Source organism: Erinaceus europaeus, chromosome 19 (genome assembly GCF_950295315.1).
Source record: "Erinaceus europaeus chromosome 19, mEriEur2.1, whole genome shotgun sequence".
Lineage (NCBI taxonomy): Eukaryota > Metazoa > Chordata > Mammalia > Eulipotyphla > Erinaceidae > Erinaceus > Erinaceus europaeus.
Genome location: NC_080180.1, coordinates 31,999,687 through 32,025,647, shown reverse-complemented (window position 1 = coordinate 32,025,647; position 25,961 = coordinate 31,999,687). Strand labels below are relative to the sequence as shown.

General features: G+C 40.5%; 1 protein-coding gene across 1 annotated transcript; it reads left to right on the top strand.

The window, feature by feature from the left end:
• Positions 1 to 25,294, top strand: LOC132534774 (tripartite motif-containing protein 60-like). Its single transcript, XM_060179206.1, has 4 exons — positions 1 to 1,030; positions 1,185 to 1,217; positions 19,311 to 19,316; positions 25,095 to 25,294. Exons 1-4 carry the CDS (start codon positions 1 to 3, stop codon positions 25,292 to 25,294), a joined length of 1,269 nt encoding a protein of 422 aa, XP_060035189.1.
• The last annotated feature ends 667 nt before the right edge of the window (positions 25,295 to 25,961 follow it).

Here is a 25,961-nt window from a genome sequence, read left to right as displayed (position 1 = left end):
ATGGACTTAGCAGCTTTCCAGGCAAAAATCCAAGCAGAGATCAGCTGCCCTGTCTGTCTGGGATACCTGACAGACCCTGTCACCCTGGACTGTGGGCACAACTTTTGTGAAGCCTGCATTCAGCAGCACTGGGAAGGGCTCCAGGATGTCTCTACCTGTCCACTGTGCCTCCATACCTGCCCTGACAGGCATTTAAAGAGGAACAATATGTTATGTCAAATCATTGATATTGTCAGGCGCCTTCCCCCTAGGAAGTATAAGAGGAAAAGGGAGGAAGAGATGGTCCTGTGTGAGAAACACAACCAAGAGCTGGTCCTGTTCTGTGAGGAGGACCTGAATCTGCTGTGTGACCAGTGTAGCATCTCTGAGCACCAGCATCACACCCTGAAGCCTGCTGGACATGCTGCTGCTCCTGAGAGGAAGAAGCTCCAAAGCTCCACAGACCTTCTGAAGAAACAGGTTGATGATGCAAAGATGGGGCACCAAGCACTACTTGCAAAATCCGTTGATGTGAGGACAGACCTGGAGAACTGGAGGAGAGCCTTACAGCTGGAAGTTGAAGCATCAGCAGAAAGGAAAACACTGACAATTTCTCCCACTCTGTCCATGCAACAGAAGGCTTTGGAAAGAAAACTGAGGGAAAACAAAAGTCAACTTTCAGAGCATTTGTCCACACTGCGAAATCTGCTCCATCAAGCAACAGAGCAGAGTTCGCAGTCAGAGCAGGATTTTCTAAAAAACTTTGGGGGCACTCACACCAACAATGAACACCTGCGACCCCCAGCAGTCTCTTCACAGGCAGCAGGGAAAGTGAGTTGCTCTATTCCTCCAAATTACTTTGGCCTGAGCAAAATATTCAATACATTTCAGGTGGATTTGAATCTAGATCTTGAAACTGCCTATCCAACTCTCATCATCTCCTCAGACAGAAAGAGCGTGGCTTTTGGGAGAATTCCTCCCTTCTGCCTAGCAGGCCCCTTGACATTTACTTCTCACCCAGCTGTGCTCAGTTGTGAGGGCTTTGATTCAGGCAAGCATTTCTGGAGGGTAGAAATCAGAGGCAAAGACAGATGGGCCCTAGGTGTGTGTAAGGAGTCCTTCTCCAGAAATGTTCTGACCTCTTTACAGGTAATAGCTGCTGGCGATTTTTTCAGCCCATCACAACTTGCTGTTTTGTTCCCCAGATATTTTTCTGCACATTGGTGTTTTTCTGGACTGTGAGTTAAGACAGTTGTCGTTTTTCAATTTAGACAGCAAGTCATGTTTGTATAGATTCACAAATCTGCTCCCAGAAAAGCTGGTGCCATATTTCTCTACTACATGTTTGTCATGTCCATTGACATTAAGTATCTTCACTGGTGACTGCTGTGTGTCTTAGAAGATGGTGATGCGAGGTGGAGCTACGAGCAGCATATCGCTTTCTCTCCTCTCCTCTCCTCTCCTCTCCCGGATCAACTAGGAATACCAAAGGAGACCACCCGGACCGAAACAAGACAGGACTAGAATGACCACAGGAATCCAGTAAATCACCTGTGAGTACAAACACACGTGGCTGGTGACAGAGAGGAGAGAGGGGCCTAAGGAGAGATTAAGTGACTGCTAACAGTTCAACAGTTTATCAGTGGAGACACCACCTCCAGTCTGCTCCACAACAAGGAGACAGCTGAAGGGAGGAAAGGACTCCCCAGAGACTCACCAAGTGCAACTCTGAGTCTCCATTGATACTACCCTCAGAATCTGGAGCAGCAACAGGGAGGGACACCAGGGGACAGAGATCTAACTGGGAAACTCAGGAGAAGACCTATACCTCGGTGGCATAGCTGAGGGGCTGTGGAAGTCTCTTTGCATAACCACTGGATTATCTCTGCCACACCCTGCTTTATCTCTTGGTCAGGAGTCAGTGATTTAGCTAAGAAGCCTATTGATAGTTTAAAAGCCCTCAGGCTCCCATAGCCTACAGGGAAGAAAAACAAAGAGGCTTTTACACCACTGAGCTCCAACTCAGAGATTGAAAAAAACTGTTAACTTCCACCACAGTAAACCCTTTAATTAAATTACTTAGACACAAGTAAATCCAGGCAATAGTAATCAATAATTTGAAAAGTTCTGATAAAGGTAACTCATAACATAATATATTAAATGGTTAAAACAACAAGAAAAAATATTGGAGACTCGAACCAGGACAAGAGTCCAGCTAAAAGTCCTCCAGAGGGTGAAGCACAAAACAACGAGTTCAACATCCAAACATTAGCTAAGGAAATAATAACAGGAGTGAGTAAAGAATTTGAAAAAATTATAATCAGAAATGCAGGAACAACAAATGAGAATATGGAAGAAAATTCTAATTATCTCATGGTTATTAGAGAGCTGAAAGCTGAAATCGCTGAGCTAAGAAGGCAACTAGCTGAACAAGCTAAAACAGTATCAGAGCAGGGCAACAAAATAGATGAACTCCAGAAAGCAGTAGAGGGCAGAGAGAATAGAATCTATGAGGCTGAAAACAGAATTAGCAAGATTGAGGATGAATTAGAGACAACTAAAAAAGAAGTAAGAGATCTCAAAAAGAGATTAAGAGATGCTGAAAGCAACAACACAGTCCTATGGGATGACTTCAGAAGAAACAATATACGCATTATTGGCTTACCAGAGGAAGAAAGAGAAAGAGAGGAAGAAAGCATTCTCCAGGCCATAATAGCTGAAAATTTCTCTAGTCTAGACAACACCAAAGACATAAAGATTCAAGAAGCCCAGAGGGTCCCAAACAGAATTAACCCAGACCTAAAGACACCAAGACATATCATACTTAGATTGGAAAGGAATAAGGATAAAGAAAGGATCCTCAAGGCTGCAAGAGAAAAACAAAGAGTCACCTACAAAGGAAAACCCATAAGATTAGCAGCAGACTTCATACAAACACTACAGGCCAGAAGAGAATGGCAAGATATCTATCGAGTGCTCAATGAGAAAGGCTTTCAGCCAAGAATACTATATCCTGCTAGACTGTCATTCAGACTAGATGGAAGCATCAAAACCTTCTCAGACAAGCAACAGTTGAAGGAAGCAACCATCACCAAGCCTGCCCTGAAAGAAGTTCTGAAAGGTCTCCTATAAACAACCAGACCACCACAAATAGGACATATAGCAAAACACTCTAAAACTCTACAAGAATGGCATTAAAATATCTTCAATCTTTGATATCAATAAATATCAATGGCCTGAATTCACCTATTAAAAGACACAGAGTAGGAAGATGGATCAGAAAACACAACCCAACAAACAATATGCTGTCTACAGGAAACCCACCTAACTCAACAAGACAAACACAGACTTAAAGTGAAAGGATGGAAAACTATCATACAAGCCAATGGGCCACAAAAAAGGGCAGGAACAGCTATTCTCATATCTGACATGATAGACTTTAAAATAGATAAGATTAAAAAAGATAGGAATGGACACTACTTAATGCTCAGAGGATCAGTCAATCAAGAGGACTTAACAATTATTAATATCTATGTACCCAATGAGAAGCCATCTAAATACATCAAACTTCTACTGAAAGAGCTACAGCAATATATTAACAGTAACACAATCATAGTAGGGAACTTCAACACCCCACTCTCTCAACTTGACAGATCATCCAGGAAGAAAATCAGTAAAGACATAAGGGAGCTAAATGAAGAGATAGATAAACTAGAACTATTGGACATTTTCAGAGTCATTCATCCCAAGAAACTGGAATACACATTTTAATCAAATCCACATGGGTCATTCTCAAGGATAGACCATATGTTAGGCCACAAAGACAGCAGCAGCCAATTCAAGAGCCTTGAAATCATCCCAAGCATTTTCTCAGACCACAGTGGAATTAAACTAACACTTAACAATCAACAAAAGATTAGTAACAGTCCCAAAATGTGGAAGCTCAACAGTACACTTCTTAACAACTTCTGGGTCAAAGAGGAAATCAAGGAAGAAATCAAAATGTTTCGAGAGTTCAATGAAAATGAAGACACAAGCTATCAAAATATTTGGGACATAGCTAAAGCAGTCCTAAGAGAGAAGTTCATAGCTATACAAGCACACATTAGGAAACAAGAAAAGGCACAAATAAACAGCCTGATTGCACTTCTTAAAGACCTAGAAGAAGAACAACAAAGGAATCCTAAAGAAACCAGAAGGACAGAAATCACTAAAGTTAGGGCAGAAATAAATAACATTGAGAATAGGAAAACCATACAAAAGATCAATGAAAGTAAATGTTGGTTCTTCGAAAGAGTAAACAAAATCGACAAACCTTTAGCCAGACTCACAAAACAAAAAAGGGAGAAGACCCAAATAAATCGGATAGTAAATGAAAGAGGTGATATCACAACAGACACTGCAGAAATTCAACATATCATGCGAGGCTTCTATGAACAACTATATGCCACCAAGTTAGAGAACCTGGAAGAAATGAATGATTTCCTAGATACCTACCAACTTCCAAAACTAAGTAAAGAGGAAGTGGATAACATGAACAGGCCCATCACAGCTAATGAAATTGAAACAGTTATCAAAAATCTTCCCAAAAATAAAAGTCCTGGACCAGATGGTTTTACAAATGAATTCTACAAAACTTTCAAAGAAGAACTAATACCTCTACTTTTAAAAGTCTTCCAGAAGATTGAAGACACTGGAATACTCCCTGCCAGCTTCTATGAAGCCAACATCACCCTGATACCAAAAGCAGACAGGGACACAACCAAAAAAGAAAACTACAGACCAATATCTCTGATGAACATAGATGCGAAAATATTGAACAAAATTCTAGCCAACCGGATACAGCAGTATATCAAAAAGATTGTTCATCATGACCAAGTGGGGTTTATCCCAGGCATGCAAGGTTGGTTTAATATACGTAAATCAATCAATGTGATCCACCACATCAACAAAAGCAAGACCAAAAACCACATGGTCATATCAATAGATGCAGAGAAAGCCTTTGACAAAATACAACATCCCTTTATGATCAAAACACTACAAAAAATGGGAATAGATGGAAAATTCCTCAAGATAGTGGAGTCTATATATAGCAAACCTACAGCCAACATCATACTCAATGGTGAAAAACTGGAAGCATTTCCCCTCAGATCAGGTACTAGACAGGGCTGCCCACTATCACCATTACTATTCAACATAGTGTTGGAAGTTCTTGCCATAGCAATCAGGCAGGAGCAAGGAATTAAAGGGATACAGATTGGAAGAGAAGAAGTCAAATTCTCCTTATTTGCAGATGACATGATAGTATACATGGAAAAACCTAAGGAATCCAGCAAGAAGCCTTTGGAAATCATCAGGCAATACAGTAATGTGTCAGGCTATAAAATTAACATTCAAAAGTCAGTGGCATTCCTCTATGCAAACACTAAGTTAGAAGAAATTGAAATCCAGAAATCAGTTCCTTTTTCTATAGCAACAAAAACAATAAAATATCTAGGAGTAAACCTAACCAAAGAAGTGAAAGACTTGTATACTGAAAATTATGAGTCCCTACTCAAAGAAATTGAAAAAGACACAAAGAAGTGGAAAGATATTCCATGTTCATGGGTTGGAAGAATTAACATCATCAAAATGAATATATTACCCAGAGCCATCTACAAATTTAATGCTATCCCCATCAAGATCCCAAGCACATTTTTTAGGAGAATAGAACAAATGCTACAAATGTTTATCTGGAACCAGAAAAGACCTAGAATTGCCAAAACAATCTTGAGAAAAAAGAACAGAACCGGAGGCATCACACTGCCAGATCTCAAACTGTATTATAGGGCCATTGTCATCAAAACTGCTTGGTACTGGAACATGAACAGACACACTGACCAGTGGAATAGAATTGAGAGCCCAGAAATGAGGCCCCACACGTATGGACATCTAATCTTTGACAAAGGGGCCCAGATTATTACATGGGGAAAGCAGAGTCTCTACAACAAATGGTGTTGGAAACAATGGGTTGAAACATGCAGAAGAATGAAACTGAATCACTGTATTTCACCAAATACAAAAGTAAATTCCAAGTGGATCAAGGACTTGGATGTTAGACCAGAAACTATCAGATACTTAGAGGAAAATATTGGCAGAACTTTTTTCCGCATAAATTTTAAAGACATTTTCAATGAAACGAATCCAATTACAAGGAAGACTAAGGCAAGTATAAACCTATGGGACTACATCAAATTAAAAAGCTTCTTCACAGCAAAATAAACCACTACCCAAACCAAGAGACCCCTCACAGAATGGGAGAAGATCTTTACATGCCATACATCAGATAAGAGTTTAATAACCAACATATATAAAGAGCTTGCCAGACTCAACAACAAGACAACAAATAACCCCATCCAAAAATGGGGGGAGGACTTGGACAGAATATTAACCACAGAAGAGATCCAAAAGGCAGAGAAACACTTGAAAAAATGCTCCAAGTCTCTGATTGTCAGAGAAATGCAAATCAAGACAACAATGAGATATCACTTCACTCCTGTGAGAATGTCATACATCAGAAAAGGTAACAGCAGCAAATGCTGGAGAGGGTGTGGGGTCAAAGGAACCCTCCTACACTGCTGGTGGGAATGTCAATTGGTCCAACCTCTGTGGAGAACAATCTGGAGAACTCTCAGAAGGCTAGAAATGGACCTACCCTATGACCCTGCAATTCCCCTCCTGGGGATATATCCTAAGGAACCCAACACATCCATCCAAAAAGATCAGTGTACACATATGTTCTTGGCAGCACAATTTGTAATAGCCAAAACCTGGAAGCAACCCAGGTGTCCAACAACAGATGAGTGTCTGAGCAAGTTGTGGTATATATACACAAAGGAATACTACTCAGCAGTAAAAAATGGTGACTTCACCGTTTTCAGCCGATCTTGGATGGACCTTGAAAAACTCATGTTGAGTGAAATAAGTCAGAAACTGAAGGATGAATATGGGATGATCTCACTCTCAGGCCAAGGTTAAAAACAAGATTAGAAAAGAAAACACAAGTCGAACCTGAAATGGAATTGGAGTATTACACCAAAGTAAAAGACTCTGGGGTGGGTGGGTGGCTGGGGAGAATACAGGTCCATGAAAGATGATGAATGACATAGTGGGGGTTGTATTGTTAAATGGGAATCTGGGGAATGTTATGCATGTACAAACTATTGTATTTACTGTTGAGTGTAAAGCATTAATTCCCCAATAAAGAAATAAATTATTTAAAAAAAAAAAAGATGGTGATGCTTGTGGCAGTGATTTCTTACTTTCTCCCTGAAATGTTAATAAATTGTTGATAACAAGTCTGGTTCTGTGTCTTACTTTTGAGTGTTTTTAGGGATTGTGTTTTTCTCTAGCCTTTTAATCCAAAGGATTACAAAATATCATTATAGTAGCCTGGGAGGGGCACAGTGGTCGATTGCAAGGCTACTGAGAGTATAGTTGTCATTTCATACAGAGAGAAATGGAGAGAGGAGGGGGAAGACAAAAAAGGGGAAAGAAAAACAGACACTTGCAGACCTGCTTTACTACCTGTGATGTGACTCCCCTGTAGGTGGGGAGCCGGGGGCTCAAACCGGGATCCTTATGCTAGTCCCTGAGTTCTGCGCCACATGCACTTAACTCACTGTGTTACTGCCTGACTCCCTTAATGTCTTTTAAAAATATTTTATTTATTTGAAAGAGACAGAGAAAAACCAAGAGTGTGGGGGGAGGTAGCGAGAAAGACAGACACCTGCAGCCCTGCTTCCTACTCGCAAAACTTTCCTCCTTCAGTTGGGGAGTGGGAGCTTGAACCAGGGTCCTTGCACTCTGTAACATATGCACTCAACCAGATGCACCACCACCTGGCCCCCTATATTCTTTCTATTTTAGGGAGGGGAAGAAATCAAAGATGAAGATGCTCAGAGAGGGGAGAGAAGCATCACTATCCATGGTACTAGCATGTGGTGCTGTGGTTTGAACCAATAGCTTCACACAGCAAGGAAACTACCTGACAGAACTTATGTAATCCATCAAATGTAGCAAAGCTTTTACATTAAAAACCAGAAGTTCCAAGGTAAATACCAGTCATCCACAGAATTTAAGTCATCTCCAGAAACAGAATCCTCGAGTTCCTAATGGTGCCTAAACACAGACACAGAGCCCAATTAGTGGTGACATGGAAAGGGCCACAGGCTTCTGTTGTCTCAGAGATCTAAAGGCAACAGAACAGAGAGACTCAAGAGAGTAAAAGGCTTCGCTTCATTGTTGCATTTTATTTAACCTTGCCTAATTGTTTTCCTCTTTCCTCAAAATTCTGGAGTTCTCTGCAGAATTCCAAGAACCAGATGCCCTGAAGCAAGTAATATCTTCCTTCCAGATGACCCAGATCTGGGTTATGGGGCTATATAGAAGAGTGTGGGGGAAGCATGCTGGCTTGGTGTCTGTTCGGTTAAGATGAACAAATCTTGTGATTTTTCTAAATGCTGGGATCTGCTTTCCCTTTCTAAGTCAGACCAAAGGTTGTGACTCTTGGTTGAATCACAGGATTGATTTGATGTAGAGTTCAGCTGTTCTAGATTTAGTACTGATTCCTTAATACTAAAAAGCTCAAAAAAAAAAGATTTCACTGAATGGACAGTGCTGAGTTTTCTGTTTGCGCAAGAGAAGACTAAACCAAGCTGCTGCACTTAAATGGAAGTGGGGGAGTACCTCACAGCTTCTGGGTGCTCCTAGGTCTCCAGTCTACCAGGGGTTCCAGCAGATGGCATCTCTAGATTCTAAAGTGACGTCTTGACCACCAGCATGTTAACAGTATATCAGAATTCCTTTGGGGGAGGGGAACTCTTTCTAAAATAAGTCTGTCTAAAAGTCTCTAAAAATAAAATCATTTAGTCAGAAACCAATCTGTATCAATTATTTCAGTTTATAATTATTTGAAATAAAGTTTCTGTGGGTTCATCAGAATTAGAAAGAACCTTAAGCCAAAACATATACAGTGAAAAAGCAAAGGCTTTGTAAACACTCTGGGGGTTAATGGAGTGAATGGTGAGAGGAAGTGTGTAGGGACAGGTGAGTCTCTGGTGTGATGGCCCTGGAGCTAGACCTAACTCTGAGTAGTGGATAAACAAGATGGCTATTCAGAGAGTACAAGCTACAATCTTTAAATATCTTCTCAATATTTTACAATATTTGTAGGGTACAAATATTTGTACAATACAAATACCCTACAAATATTTGTAGGGTACAAATATTTTTATTTTGTTAGGGTACAAAAACCCTAACAAAAGGACTTTTCAGAGTTGACCCAATTACCAAATAATGTGATGATAACATTAACTATCCATTGTCTTTTTGAACCCTAAGACAGCAGGAACCTCACATCTCCACTATAGAGGCTCTACTTCCCCCAGTCCCGGAACCTTAGGATAGGGCCCACTTTCCCGCATGCCTCTCCCAATCCATATAAAATAATATTGCATCTGCCGATCACAACCTAACCAACACAACGATTGCCACCTCAACATGCTTCATTTCAGACTGTGTCCAGAGACTTCACGTGTGGAATGACAACCCTTCAGCTTCATTACTCGGGTGAGACCTTTCCTTTCATAGTAGTCTCTAATTCCATCCCAGGTGTTTCACTTTCTAACAAAGTCCCAAACCCTAGATATAGACCAGGTTCTGTGAGAGAGAGCGTATGTTCACACGTATCCATAAACTACTGCAAAATATATACCTGAAAGCAGAAGTACACTAGAGTTTGCAGTGAGTACCCCCCTAACACTTCCTCTTCACTGTTCCAACCTTTGAGTCCATGATTGCTCAACAATTTGTTTGGCTTTGTATGTTAACTCTCTTTTCAGCCACCAGGTTCCAGATGCCATCAGGATGCCAGCCAGGCTTCTCTGGACTGAAGACCCCACCAATGTGTCCTGGAGCTCTGCTTCCCCAGAGACCCACCCTACTAGGGAAAGAGAGAGGCAGACTGGGATTATGGACCGAACAGTCAACGTCCATGTTTAGCGGGGAAGCAATTACAGAAGCCAGACCTTCCACCTTCTGCAACCCACAATGACCCTGGGTCCATGCTCCCAGAGGGATAGAGAATGGGAAAGCTATCAGGGGAGGGGATGGGATATGGAGATTGGGTGGTGGGAATTGTGTGGAGTTGTACCCCTCCTACCCTATGGTTTTGTTAATGTATCCTTCTTAAATAAAAAATAAACTTAAAAAAAAAGTTGTTTCTTGACTTTTTTTTTCTTTTTACCAGAGCACTGCTCAGCTCTAGCTTATGGTAGAGGGGGGACTGAACCTGGGACTTGACAGAGCTTCAGGCTTAAGAGTCTGTTTGCATAACCATTATACTATCTACACCCTAAAAGTTGTTTCTTAACATCAATTTTGACATAGTTTACATCTTAACAAATATGGGTAACTGATGATTACAAAATATTATCATTATAGTAGCCTGGGAGGGGCACAGTGGTAGATTGCAAGGCTACTGAGAGTGTAGTTGTCATTTCAATACTGAGTAACTCCTGTAAAAAGCACAGCTCTGATTCTCTCTATATGATAATTTTATTTTATGTATTTTTTATTGGCTAGAGTGAGAAAAAATGAAAAGAAGAGGGAGAGATAGAAAAGGATAGAGACAGAGAGCTCTACTTCACCACTTGTGAAGCTTTTTTCATGCATGTGGGGACTAGGGGCTTGAACCCCAGTCCTTACACACTATATATAGTATGTGTACTTAACCTGGTGTTCCTCTGTCTGGCCCTTATTAACTAAATATTTAATGCATTTGAGATCCACAAATCTATCTTAGGCATTCAGTAAAATTATTGTTTAAGAATTTTGATGAACTTATAATGAAGATGAAAACACTAGAGTAATGTCTAACTCACTATAGTGACAGTCCATCTGCACTGGAAAAATCTGAATAACTATGTAAGTTCACTTGTATAAACCGAGAGTGCACTCTCTCCAGTTCTAGAACACATGCAAACTATGAGATCTGATGAGGTTTATATGTACAGTTATTTCTCATTTTCTGAATAGGAACCTGTGGTTCTTCAGTACAAGCAAAACACATGTGACCACTGCACTGTCCTATTTTCAGGAGCGAACTGTCTAACTTTAGTCTCTCTCTCAGTCAGGATAGACTGAGCTACCTATAAAACAGTGAAATTTACTTCCTCTTTACTTCACTGACCCTACCCCACCAACTTTCACTATCCCCTCAAATTTACAAAAAGAGAAAAAAGAAACCAAAATGTACCTGGAAGTGAGGAGGCAGGCTCAAACCTGGAGATATTTTTTCAGGAACAAGATGGTAGTTGAAAGACTTCTAGCTGACTCTGCAGAGTTCAAACTGTGAGAAGTAACTTGTTCTAGTCAGACTTTTCTGAAGAAGAACGAACTCACTACACAATGAACTTCCCTAGTCTAGACAAGATAAGAGACATAAAGGTTGAAGAAGCCCAGAGGGTCCCAAACAGAATCAACCTAGACTTAAAAATACCAAGACACATCATATTTAGAATGAAAAGGAATATGGATAAAGGATCCCAAAGGCTGTAAGAGAAAAACAAAGAGTCACTTACAGAGGAAAAACCCATAAGATTAGCAGCAGATTTCTCCACAAAAACACTACAGGGCAGAAGAGAATGGCAAGATACCTGTCGAGTGCTCAATTGAGAAAAGCTTCCAGCCAAGACTACTGTATCCTGCTATATTGTCATTCAGACTAGATGGAGGCATAAAAACCTTCTCAGCCAAACAACAGTTGAAAGAACAACTACCACCAAGCCTTCCTTGAAAGAAATTTTGAAAGCTCTCCTATGAATAATCGATCACCATTAACATGCCATTTATCAGAGCACTCTAAGAATCTACAAGGATGGCATTAAAATACCTTAATATCAATATCTTTATAATATCAATAAATGAAAATGGCCTGAATTTATCTATTAAAAGGCACAGAGTAGTAAGATGGATCAGAAAAAATAATCCAACCATATGTTGTCTTCAGGAATCCCACCTAACTCAACAAGTCAAACACAGACTCAAAGTAAAAGTATGGAAAACTACCATACAAGCCAGTGGACCAGAAAAAAAAAAAAAAACATACCTATTCTCAGTCTAATATGATAGACCTTAAAATAAACACTATTTTAAAAAGATAGTGATGGGCATTACTTAATGCTCAGAGGAAAAGTCAATCAAGAGGTCTTACTGATTATTGACATCTATGCACCCAAGGAGAGGTCATCTATATACATCAAACATCTACTGAAAGAGCTACAGCAATATATTAAAAGCAACACAGTAATAGTAGGGGATTTCAAAACTCCTCAGATGTTAGACCAGAAGCTTCCAAATACTTAGAGGAAATTATTGGCAGAACTCTTTTCCATCTAAATTTGAAAGGGATCATCAATGAAATGAATCCAATTACAAAAAAAAAAAAAGTTCAACAATAAACACAGAGCAGAACTTGGACTGGGTTGGTGTACTGCACCAAAGTAAAAGACACTGGGTGGGGGCGGGGGGGGGGGGAGACTCAGTTCCTAGAACATGATGGCAGAGGAGGACCAAGAAGGGCACTGAATTGTTATGTGGAAAGTTGAGAAATGTGAACAGTGGTGGATGGCATGGTGGCTTTGCAGGGAGACTCTTATTCCTGAGGCTCCAAAGTCTCAGGTTCAGGGTAAATTCACCTTCTTTACCCCATTTTAGATGAAGCTCAAAGATATCGTGATAAGTGAGATAAGTCAGAAACAAAAGGATGAATACGGATGATCTGACTCATAGACAGAAGTTGAAAAACAAAATCATAAAGGAAAACTCTAATCAGAACTTGGACTGGAGTTTGTGTATTGCACCAAAGTAAAGGTATCCATGGTTGGGGGGTGAGGGTTCAGGTCCTGAAACATGATGGCAGAGGAGGACCTACTTGGGGGTTGTATTTTTTATTTTATTTTTTTAAAATATATATTTATTCATTTTCCCTTTTTGTTGCCTTGTTGTTTTATTGTTGTAGTTATTAGTGTTGTTGGTATTGTTGTCAGATGAGACAGAAATGGATAGAGGAGGGGGAGACGAAGAGGAGGAGAGAAAGATAGACACCTGCAGACCTGCTTTACCTCTGGTGAAGAAACTCCCCTGCAGGTGGGGAGCTGGGGGCTTGAACCAGAATCCTTATGCAGGTCCTTGGGCTTTGCGCCATCTGCGCTTAACCTCTGTGCTACCACCCGGCTCCCAATATATTTATTCCCTTTTGTTGCCCTTTTTTATTGTTGTAGTCATTGTTGGATAAGACAGAGAGAAGTGGAGAGAGAAGGAGAGCACAGAGAGGGGGAAAGATAGACACCTGCAGACCTGATTCACCACCTGTGAAGTGACTCCCCTGCAAGTAGGTGGGGGGTTGTATTTTTATGTGGAAATGTTACGTATGTACAAACTATTGTCTTTTACTGTTGATGTAAATCATTAATTCCCCCAACAAAGAATTTTGTTAAATATTTGTTTATTTTTTTAATTTCTTTATTGGGGAACTAATGTTTTACATTCAACGGTAAATGCAATATTTTTACATGCATAACATTTGCCAGTTTTCCATATAACAATACAACCCCCACTAGGTCCTTTATCATCCTATTTGGACCTGTATTCTCCCCCACCCCCACAAGCCCCAGAGTCTTTTACTTTGGTGCAATATGCTAATTCAAGTTCAGGTTCTACTTGTGTTTTCTCTTCTGATCTTGTTTTTCAACTTCTGTCTGAGAGTGAGATTATCCCATATTCATCCTTCTTTTTCTGACTTACTTCACTTAACATGAATTTTTCAAGGTCCATCCAAGATCGGCTGAAAATAGTGAAGTCACCATTTTTTTATAGCTGATTAGTATTCCATTGTGTATATATACCATAAGGTGCTCAGCCATTCATCTGTTGTTGGACACCTGGGTTGCTTCCAGGTTTTGGCTATTACAAATTGTGCTACTAAGAACATATGTGTACACAGATCTTTTTGGATGGGTGTGTTGGGTTCCTTAGGATATATCCCCAGGAGAGGAACTGCAAGATCATAGGGTAGGTCCATTTCTAACCTTCTGAGAGTTCTCCAGACTTTTCTCCACAGAGGTTGAACCAATGTACATTCCCAACAGCAGTGCAGGAGAGTTCCTTTGACCTCACAACCTCTCCAGCATTTGCTGCTGTTACCATTTCTGATGTATGACTTTCTCACAGAAGTGAAGTGGCATCACAATGCTATCTTTATTTGCATTTCTCTGACAATCAGAGACTTGGAGTATTTTTTCATGTGTTTCTCGGCCCTTTGGATCTCTTCTGTGGTGAATATTCTGCCCATGTCCTCTCCCCATTTTTGGATGGGGTTATTTGTTTTCTTGTTCTTGTGTTTGGCAATCTCTTTATATATGTTGGTTATTAAACTCTTGTCTGATGTATGGCATGTAAAGATCTTCTCCCATTCTGTGAGGGGTCTCTTGGTTTGGGTAGTGATTTCTTTTGCTGTGCAGAAGCTTTTTAATTTGATGTAGTCCCATAGGTTTATCCTTGCCTTAGTCTTTTTTGTAAATGGATTCGTTTCATCCAACATGTCTTTAAAATTTATGTGGAAAAGAATTCAGCCAGTATTTTCCTCTAAGTGTTTGATAGTGCCTGGTCTAACCTCCAAGTCTTTGATCCATTTGGAATTTACTTTTGTGTTTGGTGAAATAGAGTTTCATTGCATGTTTCGACCCAGTTTTCCCAGTACCATTTATTGAAGAGAACCTCCTTCCTCCATTTAATTCTTTGGGATCCCTTATAAAAGTTTAGATGTCCTTAAGTGTGGGGGTTTAGTTCTGGGATTTCAATTCTGTTCCACTGATCTGTGTACCTATTTTTGTTCCAGTACTCTGCTGTTTTGATGATGATGGCCTTTTAATATAATTTGAGATCTCAGAGTGTGATGCCTCCATTTCTGTTTATTTTCCACAAGATTTCTATGGCAATTCTAGCCTTTTTCTGGTTCCAGATAAATGATTGCAGGTGGAACTTTGATGGAAATTGCATTAAGTTTGTATATGTCTATGGGGAGAATATTCATTTGATGATATTTATTCTTTCAATATATGAACATGGGATGTCTTTCCATTTCTTGGTATCGTTTTCCATTTCCTTGAATAGTGACTCATAGTTTTCAGTATACAAGTCTTTGGCCAGGTTTATTCCTAGGAATTTTATTGATTTTGCTGCATCAGTGAATAGGAGAGAATGTGTGGCTATGAGATTCCCTCTCAATACTGCTTTAGCTGTGTCCCACATATTTTGATAAATTGTGTCTTCATTTTCATTTGTTTACAGGAACATTTGAATTTCTTGCTTGAGTGTGGAAGTTGAGGAGGGTGCAGCTTCAGAAGCTGTGAAACAGATCTTTCTCTGAAGTTCTATCTCTCTGTCCTGTCTCAATTTCTGTCTGTACAATAAAGGAGAAAGGGTGTGAAATGGCTGCTAAGAATAGTGGAATCTTCATGAAGGCACCAAGCCCCAGGAATAACCCTGGTGTCAACAAAAATAATTCATGTTTCTTTATTGCTTTCTTTTCTTGTTCTTTTTTTTTTTTTTTTTAACATTGCTCTCAAGAGTTGAAGAGAGAAAAGAAGTGATGTGTTTGCAAAATGCTGCTTCTTTGATAATCTGGGAGAATGATGGCTCCTTAGGTGAATTTAGTCTGTAGGTTCCCTAGCTTAAGGTGTAGTGTTTCCAAAGAGGAGCATGTTGAGAGCACTTTGGAACTTGGGGAGCTCTGTGTTGAGCACCTTCACATGCTATGTGAAAACACAATAGATTCTTGCTGGGTTTTGTCCTTGGTAACATAATGTATGCATGTTTCAGAGGGGGTAGATAAAAGTATAAGAACATGCAGATACATGTATTAGGATACTTTTTTCCTTCTGATTATTTTATATCTAACATTTTATGTGACAGGTAATTATTTCATGTAATACTTTTAGACCTAAATATGTTACAAATGTGTCTAGTTCATTCATATAAAATATACTACTCCACTCTGGTTTTATCTAGTTTATTTATTGCTTCTCATACCATTGATAGTACAATGGATACTTACAAGGACATAGTTGAATAAGTACTAACACACACTCACACACACACAGAGAGAGAAAGAGAGTGAGAGAGAGCAGGAGAGGGAGAGGTAGAGGAAGAAGGAGAGAGAGAGATGTATTTGCAGCTACTAGAAGAGTAAGAATAAGGGGGGCCTGGTTGATGGTGCAGCGGTTTAAGCGCCCATAGCATGAAGGACGAGCACCTGCATGTGGATCTCAGAGCCCCCAGTTCTCCACCTTCAGGAGGGTTGCTTCACAACTGATGAAAGAGGTTTACAGGTGTCTATCTTTCCTCCTCTCTGTCTTCACCTCATCTCTCCATTTCTTTCTGTCCTATTCAACAAGGGCAACAAAAAGTGGCTTCCAGGAGCAGTAGCTTCACAGGACAATCCCTGAACCCCAACAATAAACCTGGAAGAAAAAAAAAGAGAAAGAAAGGAAAAAAATAAAAGGTCAGAAAGATGGTCTCCATGCACACAAGTTTGAGTTCAATCCCTAGTATCACCTATGCCAGACTGATATTTTCTCCTGCTAATAAGTATTTTTAACTACAATAAAAATTCAGGGTTGTAGCCCAAGTTCAGTGGGGAAGCAATTACAGAAGCCAGACCTTCCATCTTCTGCACCCCATAATGACCTTGGGTCCAACTCCCAGAGGGTTATAGAATAGGAAAGCTATCAGAGGAGGGGATATGGAGTTCCAGTGGTAGGAATTGTACCCCTCTTATTCTATGGTCTTGTCTGTGCTTCCATTTTATAAATAAAAATTTTTTAAAAAAAGAATTCTTCACAAGCACCGAGAGAACACTGAAACACTCAGACTCTGTAAGCATCAAGAATTTCCTCCAAGGATCAAGGTGTACAGAAGTATTTTTAGAGAAGGTAAAAACAGAGCAAACCCAGAAAGATGCCACAGAAGGATAATGACCGCAGATGGAAGCTCAGATGTGTAAGAAACAGCACAGTGTACAAATTATTGAATTTTGGGGGAGTCAGACTGTAGCACAGCGGGTTAAGCGCAGGTGGCCCTAAGATCAAGGACCGGCGTCAGGATCCCGGTTCGAGCCCCCGGCTCCCCACCTGCAGGCAGGTCCCTTCACAGGCGGTGAAGCAGGTCTGCAGGTGTCTGTCTTTCTCTCCCCCTCTCTGTCTTCCCCTCCTCTCTCCATTTCTCTCTGTCCTATCCAACAACAACGACATCAATAATAACTACAACAATAAAACAATAAGGGCAACAAAAGGGAATGAATAAATAAAATAAATTTTTAAAAAATTATTGAATTTTACTATCAAATTTAAAGCACTAACCCCTTAATAAGGAAATAAGAAAAGAAAGAAGGAAAGAAAGAAAGGAAGGAAGGAAGGAAGGAAGGAAGGAAGGAAGGAAGGAAGGAACTACACAGAATACTGGAAAAGGAGTATATGGAAATGAAGACTAACTGCACAAAACAATAATCACTTGTATTTTACGCTATAAAGTATATTGAGGGATTAAAATACAATTTGCATATGTAAGTGGTGCATGAAATTAAGGCAATTTAAAGATTCTCTTACTACCTAGTAAAAAGCAAAATTATCTAGAAAAAGCTGGTGGCAAAGATAAATGAAAATTATTGAAAAGTAATAAATAAAGGAAAGAAAATAACAGACTGATCAACTTGTATATCAGGTATATGTGTCCAATTATCTTAAATGGAACTGATTTATTTATTTATTTATTGAACCCAGTTATTTAACATGATGACGTTAAGTTAAGGCTATTGAGAGACCAAGTGTAAGTAGTCTGCACACAAATCCTCCATCACTGGAAGGAACCTGACAGGCAGGTCTTTGGAAATGTTCTTAGCTGACATATCCATGAGCAAACAAAAAATGCAGGTAGCCTGCATGACACTACTGCACATATCCAAGGTTGTGCCCAATACACATTTGAACTACGAGTTTGTGGAGTTGTGTGGCTCTTGCTTAACTTGTGCAGAAGTGGCCCTATGAGAGCTGTGTTTGAAACTGCTTCCACCTGGAAGATTGAAAGTACTGGGGCAGGTGGTGGGCTGTCTGGTTGACAGCACATATTACCATGATCAAGGACCTGAGTACAAGCTTCAGTCCCCACCTGCAGGGTTCACAAGTGGTGAAGCAGTGTTGCTGGTGTCTCTCTGTATCTTTCCTGGCAGCTTCCCTCCCTAGTGTCTCTGTCTTTATCAAAAATAAATAAATTACTTAAAAAGAAAGATCAAAGCAATTATAAATCAGGAAAATGTATGAAAAGGGGAAGCATGTTAGATCCATAAGTACAGTGAAAATATTCGGTGTTTACATCAAACTTTATTTTAAAAGACTTTACATTTTAAAAATTGACCTGGATGATCTGTCAAGTTAAGAGAGTGGGGTGTGTTATACTTACCTGGCAGGGGAGATACCATGATCACGAAGAGAGTGGGGTGTTGTCCCCTACTATTACTGTGTTGCTGTTAAGATATTGCTGTAGTTCTTTCAGTAGATGTTTGATGTAATTAGGTGGCTTCTCACTGGGTACATAGATGTTAATAATTGTTAAGTCCTCTGAGCATTAAGTAATGTCCTTCCCTATCTTTTTAAATTTTATTTATTTTAAAGTCTGTCATGTCAGATATGAAAATAGCTGTTCCTGCCCTTTGTTGTGGGCCATTATCTTGTATGATAATTTTCCATCCTTTTACTTAGAGTCTTTGTCTTGGTGAGTTAGGTTGGTTTCCTGTAGATAGCAAATTGTTGGGCTGTATTTTCTGATCCACTTTCCAATTCTGTGCATTTAATAGGTCAGTTCAGGCCATTGACATTTATTGATATAAAAGATTGAAGATATTTTATTGCCATTCTTGTAGATTTTTAGAGTGTTTTGACAAATGGCATATTTATGGTGGTCTGACTGTTCATAGGAGACCTTTTAGAACTTGTTTCAAGGAAGCTTGGTGATAGTTGATTCTTTCAACTGTTGCTTGTGTGAGAAGGTTTTGATGCCTCCATCTAGTTGGAATGACAGTCTAGCAGGATACAGTAATCTTGGTTGAAAGCCTTTCTCACTGAGCACTTGATAGATATCATGCCATTTTCTTATGTCCTGTAGTGTTTGTGTGGAGAAGTCTGCTATTAATCTTATGGATTTTCCTCTATAGGTGACCCTTTGTTTTTCTCTTGCAGCCTTCGGTATCCTTTCATTATTCTTATTCCTTTTCATTCTAATTGTGATATGCCTTGGTGTCTTTAAGTCTTGGTTAATTTTGTTTTGGGCCCTCTGGGCTTCTTGAATCTTTATGTCTTTTGTTATTGTGTGAATGAGAGAAATTTTCAACTATTATTTCCTGAAGAATGATTTCTTCCCATACCTCTCTTTCTTCCTTTGGTAAGGCAGTAGTGCTTCACTGCCTATGAAGTGATTCTCCTTCAGGTAGGGAGCTGGGGGCTCGAACTGGGATCCTCATGCCTATCCTTGAGCTTTGTGCCAAGTACGCTTAACCCATTGTGCTACCGCCAAACTCCCATATTATTTCTTTTGAAGTCATCCCATAGGTCTCTTTTGTGGTTTTCAGTATCTCTTTTTTTAATTTAATTAAATTAATTAATTAATTTTTTATTTAAGAAAGGATAAATTAACAAAACCATAGAGTAGGAGGGGTACAACTCCACACAATTCCCACCACCCAGTCTCCATATCCCACCCCCTCCCCTGATAGCTTTCCCACTCTCTATCCCTCTGGGAGCAGGATCGTTGTGGGTTGTAGAAGGTGGAAGGTCTGGCTTCTGTAATTGCTTCCCTGCTGAACAAGGGCGTTGACTGGTCAGTCCATAGTCCCAGTCTGCCTCTCTCTTTCCCTAGTAGGGTGGGTCTCTGGGGAAGCAGAGCTCCAGGACACATTGGTGGGGTCTTCAGTCCAGGGAAGCCTGGACAGCATCCTGATGGCATCTGTAACCTGGTGACTGAAAAGAGAGTTAACATACAAAGCCAAACAAGTTGTTGAGCAATCATGGACCCAAAGCTTGGAATAGTGGAGAGGAAGTGTTAGGGGGATACTCAATGCAAACTCTAGTGTACTTCTGCTTTCAGGTATATATTTTGCAGTAGTTTATATAAAGAGATTGCCAAACTCCACAACAAGCAAACAAATGACCCCATCCAAAAATTGGGAGAGACATGGACACAATATTCACCACAGAAGAGATCCAAGTGGCTGAGAAACACAGGAAAAAATGTTCCAAGTCTTTGATTGTTAGAGAAATGCAAATCAAGACAACAATGATATACCACCTCACTCTTGTGAGAATGTCATACATCAGAAAAGGTAGCAAATGTTGGAGAGGTTGTGGGGTCAGAGGAACCCTCCTGCACTGCTGGTGGGAATGTCAAGTGGTCCAACCTCTGTGGAGAACAGTCTGTCGAACTCTCAAAAGGCTACAAATGGACCTAACCTATGATCATGCAATTCCTCTCCTGGGGATATATCTTAAGGAACCCAACACACCCATCCAAAAAGATTTGTTTATACCTATGTTCAAAGCAGCACAATTTCTGATAGCCAAAACCTGGAAGCAACGCAGATGTCCAACAACAGAGGAGTGGCTGAGCAATTTGTGGTAATATACACAATGGAATACTACTCAGCTATTAAAAATGATGACTACCGTTTTCAGCACATCTTGGATAAAACTTGAAGAACATAGTGTTGGAAGTTCTTGCCACAGTAATCAGGCAGAAGGAAGGAATTCAAGGGATACAGATTGGAAGAGAAGAAGTCAAACTCTCCCTATTTTCAGATGACATGATAGTATACATAGAAAAACCTAAAGAATTCAGCAAGAAGATTTTTTAAATCATCAGGTAATACAGTAAGGTGTCAGGTTACAAAATTAACATTAAAAGTCAGTGGCATTCCTTTGTGCAAACACTAAGTTAGGAGAAGATGAAATCCAGAAATCAATTCCTTTTACTATAGCAACAAAAACAATAAAATATCTAGGGATAAACCTAACCAAAGAAGTGAAAGACTTGTATAATGAAAATTATGAGTCGGGGCCTATGAGCAGCAGCAGATCTGTTTCTTTCCTCTCCTCTCCTCTCCTCTCCTCTCCTCTCCTCTCCTCTCCTCTCCTCTCCTCCTCTCCTCTCCTCTCCTCTCCTCCCCTCCCCTCCTCTCCTCTCCTCTCCTCTCCTCTCCTCCCCTCCCCTCCCCTCCTCTCCTCTCCTCTCCTCCCCTCCCCTCCCCTCCCCTCCTCTCCTCTCCTCTCCTCTCCTCTCCTCCCCTCCCCTCCCCTCCCCTCCTCTCCTCCTCTCCTCCCCTCCCCTCCCCTCCCCTCCCCTCCTCCTCTCCTCTCCTCTCCTCTCCTCTCCTTTCCTCTCCTCTCCTCTCCTCTTCTCTCCTGGACCAACTAGGAATACCAAAGAAGACCACCTGGGACCAAAGCAAGACAGGACTAGAATGACTTCAGGAACCCGCCAAATCACCAGTGAGTGCAAAAATGTGTGGCTTGTGGACAGAAAGGAGCCTAGGGAGAGATTAAGTGGCTGGTAACAGTCTGGAAGTTTATCAGAGACACCACCCCCAGTCTGTTCCACCAACAAGGGGACGGCTGAAAGGAGGAGAGGACTCCCTGGAGACTCACCAAGTGCAACTCTGAGTCTCCATCGCTACTGCCTCAGAAGCTGGTGCAGCGGCAGGAAGGGACACCAGGGGACAGAGATCTAACCAGGAAACTCAGGAGAAGACCTATACCTCGGTGGTTTAGCAGTGGGGCTGTGAAAGTCTCTTTGCATAACCACTGCATTATCTCTGCCACACCCTGCTTTATCTCTTGGTCAGGAGTCAGTGATTAAGCTAAGAAGCCTACTTTTTTTGGTCTTTTTTATTTATTTATTTATTTAATTTAAGAAAGGAGACATTAACAAAACCATAGAATAAGAGGGGTATAATTCCGCCTACTTATAGTTTAAAAGCCATAGCCTGCAGGGAAGAAAAAGCACAAAAGAGGCTTTTACATGCCATACATCAGACAAGAGGATAATAACCAAAATACATAAAGAGATTCCCAAACTCAACAACGAGAAAACAAATGACCCCATCCAAAAATGGGGAGAGGACATGGACAGAATATTCACCACAGAAGAAATCCAAGAGACTGAGAAACACATGAAAAAATGCTCCAAGTCTTTGATTGTCGCTTGCGGCGGCGGCAGAACGCAGAAAAAGGAGGTTTGGAGCAGAAAGGGAACACAATCCTTTATTTGCACTGACACCTCAGTGTTGGGTGAGAGAGCAGTAGTTTAGGCCACGTGGAGGTAGCAAAAATGGCCGCCTCACGCAGCAACCTTCCCTGCATCTAATCACCGAAGGGAAAGGCTGGCAAGAGAGTGAGGGGCAGAAGAAGAAGGGCTTTTATGGGAATAGCTCTTGTGAGAATGGGAAGGGGGAGGAGTAACCAAAGCACTCCAGCTACAGGCACTCCGAGAATGTCCCAACTCTTGTGGGAACTAACAATAGCCTGAGGGGACAACATGGCAGATGTGACTGCATCTGTACAATTTCCCAGCATCTGATTGTTAGAGAAATGCAAATAAAGACAACAATGGGATATCACTTCACCTCTTATGAGGATGCCATACATCATAAAAGGTATCAGAAACAAATGCTGGATCGGTTGGGGGTCAATGGGGCCCTCCTGCACTGCTGGTGGGAATGTAAATTGGTCCTCTTTGTTGAATAGTTCTGGAGAACTCTCAGAAGGCTAGAAATGGACCTACCCTATGATCCTGCAATTTCTCTCCTAGGAATATATCCTAAGGAACCCAACACACCCATCCAACAAGATTTGTGTATACCTATGTTCATAGCAGCACAATTTCTGATAGCCAAAACCTGTAAGCAACCCAGGTGTTCAACAACAGATGAGTGGCTGAGCAACTTGTGGTAATATACACAATGGAATACTACTCAACTATTAAAAATAGTGACTTCACCGTTTTCATCACATCTTGAATAGAGCTCAAATAAATCATGTTAAGTGAAATAAGTCAGAAATATAAGGATGAAAATGGGATGATCTCACTCTCAGGCAGAAGTTGAAAAACAAGATCAGAAGAGAAAACTCAAGTAGAACCTGAACTGAAGCTGGTATATTGCATCAAAGTAAAAAAATCTGTGGTGAGTTGGGAGGAGAATATAGGTTATGGAAAAGGATGACAGAGGAATATAGGTTATGGAAAAGGATGACAATACAACCTAGTGGAGGTTGTATTGTTATGCTGAAAAATGGTAAATGTTATCTATGTACACACTATTGTTTTCACTGTCAAATTTAAAATATTAATACTCCAATAAAGGGGAAAAAATCATTATCAGTCTGCAGCTTAGCCTGCCCCAGATTGGTTGCACACAGTCTGGTCCCCTTTCTAAACCAAGCAAAGACAAACATTTACAACAAGTAACTACAAAACAAACTCCAGAAGTAAATCCAGGGAGATAGCTGATCCTTCTCAGGCAAGGCTGAGCCCTGATTGGTCAGGTATTCTGTCACTCAGATAGAGCTCCATCCCCCTTCAAAAAGAAAAAAAAAGTCTTTGTATTGGGTGATATTTTTCTTCCTTGAATGAAAACCCTGCTGAGCCAAGAATCTAGATGAAGAAATTAGGTCTACAGGAAGCCTGTCAGGAGCGGCCAACCAGCTGATTTTTTTTTGGGGGGTGGGGTGGGGTGGATGGAGTGTGAGTGAAGGTATAGCCAGACCAAAAATCCCTGTTTTCTTTGTCCTTTATTTATTTACTTATTTATTTTCCCTTTTGTTGCCCTTGTTGTTTAACATTGTTGTGGTTATCACTATTATTGTTATTGATGTCATTGTTGGATAAGACAGAAATGGAGAGAGGAGGGGAAGACAGAGAGGGGGAGAGAAAGACACCTGTAGACCTGCTTCACCACTTTTGCAGCGACTCCCCTGCAGGTAGGGTGTCAGGGCTCCAGGGATCTTTAAGGGTCCTTGCACATTGCACCACGTGTGCTTAACCTGCTGTGAGACTGCCTGACTCCCTATTTGTCTTCTTGATCTCTGTTTGCCAGCCCAAGAGTAGGTTATAGGTGTCTTCTTTGGTGTCACCCTGAGCACCCTCTGTTCTCCCCCTCTACCACTGGCTGAAAGATCCTACTCTCACCTGGGATTCCCAGGTTGAAATCAGCTTCCTTGCAGAACTCACACCACGAATTGTCTCCAAGCCACCATCTTGACTCCCCCCAGCCCATTGAACAACATCATTGTTCTTAATAGCTGTATAAGAAGTGTTGGATTTTTCCATGCAAACACCACATCTTAATGATATCTATAGTGGATATTAAAATGTATATGTATATATATATATATATATATATATGTGTGTTACATTTACAGATATAAATGAGTGAAAATTTTAGATATTGCTATGAACACATTATCAGTGGAAAAAGAGAGTCTCCACACATGATGTATAACTACTTTATTAATTTATTTTTTATTGGAAAGTTTAATTGTTTACCATAAGTACAGGTACCCATCTGCAGGTGGCTAGTGTAATGACTGTGAAGATGTGTTGTGAGTTTCTCTCTACCTATTTCCCCTTTCTTTCTCAATTGTTCTCTCTTCTATCAAACAAAAGACTAAATAATAGAAGAAAAGGGTCAGGAGCAGTGGATAAAAGAGCAGTCACCAAGCCCCAGAGATAATCCTGGAGGCAAAAAACAAAAAGCAAAAACAAAAACAAACAAACAAAAAAAAACAGGAGATAGACCACAAGAAGAGTCCCAACCAGTTGATGTGCCTGTCCTTATCTGATGTCATAAACCTCAGTGAGCCACATGTGGCATCTTTCTCTTGAAAAGTCATCAGGCCATCACAAAGGTTGCTGTGCCCATCCTTGTCCCTAGAACTGGAAAATTTCTAAGAGAATGTCACATCAAAATCCCATAGTTAGTACAATAGATATCACTCTTAAAGCCTCAAACAATTATGAATCCAAAGTCAAGCAGCCTTGGGATAGTTCTGAAGAGAAGCTGCAATGTCTTCTGAGGCCAGCTTATTCTCAGTTCCCACTATCCCTCCCAAGGGCACCAGATTGTGGAGACTCCAATATGAGCTACTTTCATACTGGACAATTTGCACAGGCCTGACTGTGCTCTACAAGTAAATACCTCCCCTGACCAATCCATTGGTTATTTGTACACAAAAAACAACCAGAAGTTTTAAAGAAATTTCAAGCATATTAAAAACAAACAAACAAACAAAAACTGAGAAAAAGCAGTCATCAAGTTTTTATGACAAATTTGTTTATTCTGCTTAGTGGTGTCTTTTTAATAAGAGTACATCTGAAGTCTGGATAGTAGGTTATGGGAGTTTAACCTTGGACCTTAGAGCTTCAGGAGGAAAAACATTTGTCTCCGCAGCCCAGATGTCTTCCTTTATAAAGTTGATCTAATACAGTAAGAAGAAGTTCTTCTAATTATTGCCATTCCAGGACAAGCAGGATATGAATCCAAGTCCCAGTTCACCCTTCACACCCACCCTAAAGCAGAGATTCTAAGAGGTTTAGAATCTTTTCCCAAACAGAAATAGGACTTCAGTAATGAGAAAATGTCTCACGGAAATAATGGATGTGGGACAAGTCATTCAAACTATAGAAGGAAATGTGACCCAGTTTATAATCCAGGTAAACTCCAGTCCCACTGGGTTTGGCCTTCAAAGCCAGAGGAACAGGATATGTCCTTCCTGCCACAATAGTCTCCATCCTGCAGTTGAATGGTCCAGCACCTGTTCTGAAAGAGGGGGAGCTGCTGCAAC

Coding starts and splice junctions, on each gene's coding strand:
- LOC132534774 (XM_060179206.1), top strand. CDS start 1: ATGGACTTAGCAGCTTTCCAGGCAAAAATCCAAGCAGAGATCAGCTGC. Junction 1,031..1,184: donor TTGTGAGGGCTTTGATTCAG/GCAAGCATTTCT, acceptor TTTGTTCCCCAG/ATATTTTTCTGCACATTGGT.